Source organism: Cucurbita pepo, chromosome LG08, assembly GCF_002806865.2.
Source record: "Cucurbita pepo subsp. pepo cultivar mu-cu-16 chromosome LG08, ASM280686v2, whole genome shotgun sequence".
NCBI lineage: Eukaryota > Viridiplantae > Streptophyta > Magnoliopsida > Cucurbitales > Cucurbitaceae > Cucurbita > Cucurbita pepo.
The window spans coordinates 9,182,884-9,191,770 of record NC_036645.1 but is presented as its reverse complement, the minus strand read 5'-3'; the positions used below and the strand labels follow the sequence as shown (position 1 = coordinate 9,191,770).

The 8,887-nt window shown below is 34.6% G+C and overlaps 1 protein-coding gene across 1 annotated transcript; it reads right to left on the bottom strand.

Annotated features, from left to right (window-relative positions):
* Positions 1-1,247: 1,247 nt before the first annotated feature.
* Positions 1,248-7,836, bottom strand: LOC111799962 (ethanolamine-phosphate cytidylyltransferase). Its single transcript, XM_023683503.1, has 9 exons — positions 7,266-7,836; positions 6,773-7,008; positions 5,946-6,127; positions 4,344-4,415; positions 3,844-3,911; positions 3,155-3,275; positions 2,794-2,859; positions 2,557-2,679; positions 1,248-1,525 (listed from the first exon to the last, which is right to left on the bottom strand). Exons 1-9 carry the CDS (start codon positions 7,607-7,609, stop codon positions 1,454-1,456), a joined length of 1,284 nt encoding a protein of 427 aa, XP_023539271.1. The 5' UTR covers positions 7,610-7,836; the 3' UTR covers positions 1,248-1,453.
* Between the last annotated feature and the right edge of the window lie 1,051 nt (positions 7,837-8,887).

The window sequence follows — 8,887 nt, the reverse complement described above, 5'->3', positions numbered from 1 at the left end:
TTTTTTTTTTTTTTTTTTTTTTTTTTTTTTTTTTTTTTTTTTTTTTACTTCTTTATTTATTTTAAAAATATATAAAATTGATTTTAAAAAATAGTTTTAATTCTTTACAGATTTCAATATAATTTTTAACTAATAGAATATTTAACCAAAAAAAAATCAAATATTTAAATTCGTTCAAAAAAATATTTCAATTATTATTTTAAATTCAAAAATTTAATGGATTTAAATTTAAAATGTAATTTTAAAATTATTGTTAAAAATTAAAAGATAGGGTTTTTATTTAGTGTTTTATATAAAAAGAATAGAATGAAATTTGATTTTTAAAAATAAAATAAAATGTTTATGTTTAAATTGTGTGTGGGTTTATTTATTTATTTATTTTAATATAAATTTTAAACTCAATGAAAAAATATTTTTTAGAAAAACTATAATGGGTGGAAAGGACATTCAATATCTAAATTAATTTATTTTTTATTCCATTAAATACATTTATTTTAGTTTTTTAAGTTTCATTTTAGATTTTGTACGGTTATATTTTATCTTTTTTTAACGTAAAGATAATCTTGTTTAAAATAATAAAATAATGATTTAGATATACTTTATTTATTTATTTGTATAAACTCACTTTTAATAACCATTCTTCTTTTTTTCTTTTTTCCTTTTTCTTTTTTTATATAATTTTGAGCTCAATTTTATTAGAAGTTGGAAATTTTCTAAAATATCACGTTAAATTGTTTCAAGTAAAATATGTTTAACTACGAATTTCTATGATCGGGTCATCGAAAAAGAAAGTTGTCCAATTCTTTAAAACCTTTTTTTAGTGATCGCTTTCAGATGTAGTATAAATTCATTCACGTACTCCTTTTTTTTACTCAGGTGTCATGTGATAAGCGCGGAAATTTTACAGCCCGAGAACTAAGGTAGGGCATCCAAAATATTTCGTAGCTGTACTGAATGTTATGCAAATGTTATGCAAGAATTTTGTATTTTATTTTCAAATGCTTTGAAAGAAAATAAATTTCAAAAGTTCAATGCAGATTTCATTTTTCATACTTTTTCAAAATGTAAAAGAACTAAGGCGACGATTTAGCACCAAATATCGAAGTGAAAAGAATAAGCATTATACTCGAGTCATGGAATATAGCTACTTCAAAAATCATCAAACATTCGATATGTGAACATATTAACATACAACGGATTTGATTATCAAAGAACTAAGGAAACGAGCGATGATTTAGCATCAGATATCTAGAGGAACGGAAAGAATAGTCATTATATCCAAGTCGTGAAATATAGCTACATCCTTAAAAAATCGTCAAACATTTGATGTCTCTTTTATACATCCTTGCAAAGATGTGGAATAGTCATAAAAAACACTACGCATGCATGCAAAATGCCCAAGATACTCATCTTTACCGTGCAAAACTTCACTAATGGTGGGGATTTGACAAAGTCAATCACCCGAAACATAAGCCTTATCGTCATAGTATCTTCTTTCGCTATTGGCCTTCTTTTCATTACGTTTCTGCATAAAATTTTATTGTCATTAGAACTCAGAATAGGAAGGAATATAGTGAGTGGAGCATGTCAACAAAGGAACAACCTATGATATTCGAATCGTAACGTCGATTATAAGCTAGCTATATGAACGATTAGACGAAAATTCAAACAGGATTCAAGGGGTAGTTTTTGTATTTTGCACTAGAGTGCTTATCTAGCTTAACCTTACAGCTACCACGCCTTGTGTCCCACCTTTCATTCCAACTCATCCTAACCATGGGAAGAAAACGACTTCACCTCCTCTTGTTACGAAATAGCGCTTCGACAACGACTGCTTCCTGAACTCACACTTTTTTCCTAGTGTAGGTGAAATCGGTGGGGAACTCCACGTTTCTATGAACAGACAAAAGGAAACTCAAGAATAGGTACTGGTTGTATCAAGTCAACTGGAGAAATGACCAAATACTTGCAAAAGCACATCTCACGCCCAACTACACTGTCGCGTAAATATTTCCTTACTCCATATTCATTGCTCCATTTTCCATGAAAAGAAGCTCAGTGACTCGCTATACAACAGGGAGGCTCCAATCCAAACTCCAAAGTAATAAAACCTAATGGGCAGTTAAAAAAATTATTCGGAACCCACTCCCAAATAGAGGCATTAAACCTATCATGTGATCAAACCTCCGCAATTTCTCCAATTCCAAAAATTTATATTCTTCCTCTCAATAGAGTGAGGTGGAAGGGTTACACTTAAAAGCATGTAATGGTACGTGGTTTAGGCTAGAAGTTTACTCAAAAGGAGGTTTCCAAGTTCCTCTTACTATTTGAGGTATTATAGTTCTGTATTTTCTTATTCTACCAATTTTATTTGTACCAAAAGGAGGTTCTTCACCAATAGATTGAACATCAAACAACGATCATTCCGCTATCATAAAGGCATGTCTACCCCTTTTTTATTTTGTGATCATTAACAATAACGAACCAGATTTACATGAAAAAATAGTTGCAAGTTATCTAACACCAGTAATATTTAGATAGGAAAGATCAGATAACCTGGTACGCCTCGTGATTGGATACAATCCTCCTAATAATAGTGGTTGTTGTGATATCTAGCGGGCTGTCTAAAATTTTGAAGATGCCCATACTAATAGGGACAGCATATGGATTACCTTCCTTCTGTAAAAGGAAAAATGTTAAGCCTTTGATAGTTATTTAACATCCACCAAAAAGAGAAAAATCCAGAACACGATAAAAATAGAAATCCATAGTCGTTGTACATTACAATTATACCTTCTGAAAATCATTAATTTCGGCTACAGTTCCATGTACTACCAATGAAATGTTAAAAGTTGTAATCTGCAGCAAGAGAAAATACAAAATAAAATCAAGCTGACGTGAGAATTTAAAACTTCACCATCTCAATTCAAACAATTTATGAAAGACAGCTGCTCAGTACGTAGGTTACAGACATCTTTTGGACATTCATTTCCAAGCAACGGTTATTTCATTACTAGCATCTTTTATCCAACTACTGCCACCACCACGTTCTTTGTTTCTTTTGAAGATTAAAATACCCATATATTAAAGCTAGAAACAACAATTAAACTGCATTAAACGCAACCAAGTCAACAAACTTCAAAATTAAACTGACCATGTCTTTAGAAACTTCCCAAGGTGCACCTATTATCACCTCATCCACATATCGACATGCCAAAACACTCAAGCTTCTCTCATGCAGATTCATTATTGGGCGATGAGCTCCTCTGTTAGCACTGTAAGGCAATCACAGACAAGAAAAACACAACCATCTTTCAAGAGAAAATATATCTCAAGAAAACAAAATATTTTACTTTGTATTGGTTATATGATAAAAATTTATCAAGATTCACTTGCCGTATATAACTTAGTTAAGTCATGGTAATTATTTAGGTATTACAGATAGAAACAGCTTTAATGGATAGGAAGTGAGAAGGCTCTCAAGTCTCAGTCAACCTACCTCCTCTAAGAGCATGTTCTGGTCTTGTTTTCTTCATATATAATGCATCTAGTTAAACAATATGCATGCATAAAGAATCGACATACATGTTCTGATATTGTTTTCTTCACATAGAGCACTCAGTGCTGCAAAAAATTTAGATAAAAAAATGCATGCACAAATGTAAAAAATGCCGATTAATAGCAACTAAACTTTCGTTGATGATTGAAAAGTTACAAATAACCAATTATGATATGGCAATGAGTTGGAAACCGATGAAGTTGCGCTCAAGATTGCAAATTAGTTTAATATATTGAAACACCAAATGACAGACGATATAAATAAACTCATGCGAGAGATGTCACCTGACATTCAGATCAGTATGTATTCCAACCAGAAGAAAATCTCCCATAGCTCGGGCATGCTTCAAAATCTATGAAACACGATAATAAGTTCAAATATGTGACATTAGCCTTGGACGAATTCCTTTCTTTAATTGCATCGAACATGGCATTAAACAGAGCATCTGTCTGATCATTATAAACTATTGATTCATTAAAGGTCGAAAGCTCATCTTCTCATTAATTACGGCATCCTCAACATGCAGACTAGGAGCATTAAAAGCTAAATTCCCAGGTGCTTTAAATTTGAGGATCACATTAGACACAAAATTGAAGGTTCAATAATCTATTAGACACTTCAGGAACCTATCAAATGCAACCTTGAAATAATTTAAGCCCAAAAACAATTGAACAAAACCAACCCAAACATTTTCCAGTGACAAGGAGGGGAAGAATAACAAGCGTAAAAAAGTGTACCAATGATCAAATATCCACGAACATTAAAAAAAAGAACCATTATTTACCTCCACATGTCCAGCATGAAAAAGATCAAATGCACCATCTATATAAACAATGCGAGCATCTGGTCCTGGCCCCTGCAGCCACAAGCAAGGACATATTGTGATAATTTTATTCTAATCCTTTTGAATATTTAAAAAAAAAAAAAAGACAAGGAACATATTTTTTAAAAAAGTAATTAGATTTTAATAATATACTAACAGCTGGGACCAAATGAACACATTTAAAAAAAAAAAAACAAGGACTAAAAGGAACGTTTTTAAAATAAAGGGACTAAGATGAACTCTTTATGATATGAAAGTACATGGACTAAAATATATTTTTCAATGACAAACCATACTGTGGATAGAGGTATTCAATCTTATTGTGGATCAAACCTCCTTCGAAGACCTCCCTTTCTTCCAAAAGGAACAACACCTCTACCTATGTGACACAAAAGCCAAGTACTCCCAAGGCATTTTTACACAGCGCTCACCCCTGAGGACCTAAAAGGAGTGAGAGAGGCCTCTATATTGAATCCATAATGTTAATCTCATCATGAATGATTCGCTTGGCAAAAAACACTAACCTTCCTCATTTCTTGTATTGAGATTGAAAGCAAAAGCCTTGTAATAAAGAAATCAAGAATTCACATATTGCAAAAAAACAAAGTGGAAATAACCAGAATCAAATCTCATTTCTTGTAGGACATGGGAAATTGAAGAAAATTCCGAAGAAGACAAGAAATTAAGTTGTGGGAAACAACAATGAAGCGGTATCTCCTATCACCAATATTCCCAAGCACAAGTGTCCATACCATCTTCGATTGAAACTAAATAAATTCACAAAGGGAGTTGATGAAAGTTCCAAAAGTGCCTTTCACCCATGAATAGTCCCCCACTCAAAAGGACAAGCACTGTATATGCTTACAATGTCTTGTGCTGCAAAGAGAGAGGCTATAAGTAGCTAGAGGGCCTTTGTCTACTCTCAGATTTCTATGGCTGACCCACCCTACTCAGTTGGCTTTGAGATAACCTCCCATCTAATTCATGTCGTATCATCAAGATAGAAATAGAAAAACATGTAAAAATCTTTTAAATTTATGAACTAAAAGATAAATAAAACCATCCATACACAAACTGCATGAAAGGAACCAATAAATAATTAAATCAAAGAATGATCTCAAGAAAGGACGAAAAAAAAAGGAAACACTCCTTTGAACTAGTTGACCTTTCAACCATGATTTCATCATTTGTATCATATAACATCATAAACCAAAATTATCATTTGTGGGGACAACCGTAGTAGTAAGAGCTTGATATGTGAGGAGAGAAGTTCCCAAAGTCATAGGTTCAAGCTTCCAGGCACAAAGTTCGTTCAAGTCCCTCTAAACTAGCATTAGGGCACATGAATCCTACTCGTGGTTGTGGGGTGGATTCAATATCATAGATATTGGGGAAAAAAAATAGAGAAGGAAAAAGAAAATCACAACTACATCCTATATATTAGTACATAAACTTAAATCTGAAGACTTCCAAAAATGTACAAAAATATAAATAAATTCAGAGAGAGACACTACCACTAGCCCATATTGATTCAAACAACTAGCATTGAGGGGAAGTACAAACCTTCCCATTGGAAAATTGAACAATTCTACGAGAAGTTGGTAAAAAATGAGAGACGCGAGTTCCACTTCTAGATCCACTATCATCAAGTTTCTGGCTATGACCATGACTGAACTGTCTTTGTAATGACGAATGATTTTGTGTGTCACTAATAGACCTCTCTCTTACACAAAGAAGCATGCGACCTGTACATGTTATGATATTATCAAAAAGACCAATCAAACAGGATAAAACAATCAAGGAGAAGATTTCAAGGATTAGTCGGGCTTAAAGAATTTCTTTGGTCCAAACATTTATATAAATTTATCAAATTAATATGTCAGTAAAATGTTAAGACCCAAGAAGTTGTTTCACGTTTTGCAAATTTATATAACAAATGGAGTTCTCTATTGTAATTGTTTTTTTCTCTTCTCATATCCATGAGTCGGGCCAGTTTCCATACATCTCGACTATTCTCAATGGACAACCATCTAATTCTACTACGTTTAGTTGTTAAGGTAACTCATAGAATATTAAATTATAGATAGGTGGCTACCATGGCTTAAATCCATTCCCACCAAGTCTTTTATCATTTATATATCCCTTTTCTTATCACGACGTCCCCCCTTTGGAATTCTCTGTTGTAATTGTTATTATTATTTCATTTTTACATAAAGAAAAATATAAAAAAACTAGGCCAGAGGAAATTCTACAAGTCTGACTTTCTTTGAAAAAAATAATAAGCAACAAAATCATTTGGAGTAAGAAAACAAAGTGGTAACAGTTACTGACAAAGATGCTGAACATCTCCACGCGCTATGAAGTTAATTAAACGGCAGTCAAATACCAACCTACAATATCCGTGCTTGAAACTCCTTCTGTGCGCTTGATCTGCTTGTAACGACCTGCCTTCTTAGCAAGAGCATAAGCATCAGTTCCATCAGGAAGAACACAAGGGTCATCGCCATGAATGATATAATCTATCTTGTACTCGTCAAATAGCTTTCTCATGAAATCTTCAGTTATGGCATAGGGCGCGTCCGGAATAACTTCATCAACCCATTTAACGGCATTGACCATAATCATCCTAAAACATATATAAGGATTAAGTACGTATCAATTTTCATCCTCCAAATACGGAAAATTACATGAAGAGTACGTTCAAGGCGAACTACATTGAGAAACTGAAATCCATCACTGTTCGCAAAAAAAACACAAGAAATGGTACCATTCGCATAAGACAGGCTCGAAATGGCATAGACACGCAAACATACAAGTTCACAACAAAGCTAAAAGGGCAGAAGGGATGCGAGGAGTAACAGAAAAATAAGATAGAACAACAACCTTTCGTTAAGAGGAGTAACAGGAGGACCTTTGTTGGCAATAATTTCAGCATCGCTAACGACACCTACGACCAATTGATCGCCGAGGGCTCTAGCCTGGCGGAGGGCGTTGCAATGGCCGTAGTGCATCATGTCGAAGCATCCATCCATGTATACACGAACGGGCTTCTTCTTCCTCCGCCATATCTTCAGCGACGGCTGATGAGGAATCCCCAAATGTAAGCCGAGTAACGACACCCCGATCACTGTCCCTCCAATCAAGCATGTGGCTATAAACCTCGCCCAACGTTGAGCATTTTCCGAGGAACCAGCATCCGGATCCATGCTTCCTTCTGTAGCACCCATCAATTTATGGTAATAGGAAGCAATCAGGTCATAAAATCCAGCTGCGATGCGAACTCCAGAGTAATTCCTGCTCCAGCGAAGTTTCTCTACTGCAAGCTTCAAAATTCTTCACGAGAGTGCATGTCTAGGTATTTGGCACCACGGCATGGCGGCGAGTTAAACTCCACGGAAATCAAATTTAGGGGCGCCACATTTTCGCGTGAACTACAAGTAGGTTTCTAATGTCGTGGATGTGACGCCAATTTATATTATATTACCTAATAAACCGCTTTAAATAATAAAAATTGCAACATTTCTTCAAGATAAATATGACGTCATTTATCCAAGATTAAATAATTGATGTTTTAATAATAACAAATAGAGAACGATCATAACATACGTGGTTTGATTGAGGTTTTAGAATTAGTTACGAGATCCCACCTCGGAGGTGGGAGAGGGAAACGAAGTATTTCTATACGATGGTGTAAAAATCTCTTGTGAGACTGATATGATATGTAACGGGCTAAAGCAGATAATATCAGCTATGAGTGATCTCGAGCTATTTAGCTGGTCTTACAGTCAGGCACCGAGCGGTCTCTTGTGAGACTGGTAATGATATGTAACGGGCTAAACCAGATAACATCAGCTAGGAGTGATCTCGAGCTATTATAGCTGGTATTACAGTCAGGCACCGAGCGGTATGTCAGTGAGGACGATGGACCCTCCCCAATGGGGTGGATTATGAGATTCCACATCATTTGGAGAGGAAAACGAAGTATTCTTTATAAGGATGTGGAAACCTCTCCCTCGTAATTGCGTTTTAAAACCTTGAGCCGGATGACAATACGTAACAAACTAAAGCAAACAATATCTGCCAGCAGTCGCCTCGAGCTATTACACCAAGTCCAAGAGGTTCACTTCCAATAGACCAAAGACTAGGGAAACAACATGATTCATCTTAGTTTTGAGTCATTTCAACCTACTTTGTTCTCACACACATACTTACTATAAAATCGCTCCAAGCTAAGTAACTTAAATTTTTTTATGATCAAACCACCAAAAAGGGAAGTACATCTTGTTGGAGAAGAGAACGAAACAGTGTGAGATCTCATATCGATTGGAGAAGAAAACAAAACATTTCTTATAAAGGTGTGAGCGTAAAACCTAGAAGAAAAAGCCCAAAGAGAACAATATCTGTTAGCGGTGAGCTTGAGCTGTTACAAAAATAGAAAACAAGAAAAAGAGAAGGGAAGAGGGTTGCACCAAGGAAGGGAGATCGACAATGGTCGACGTGACAAA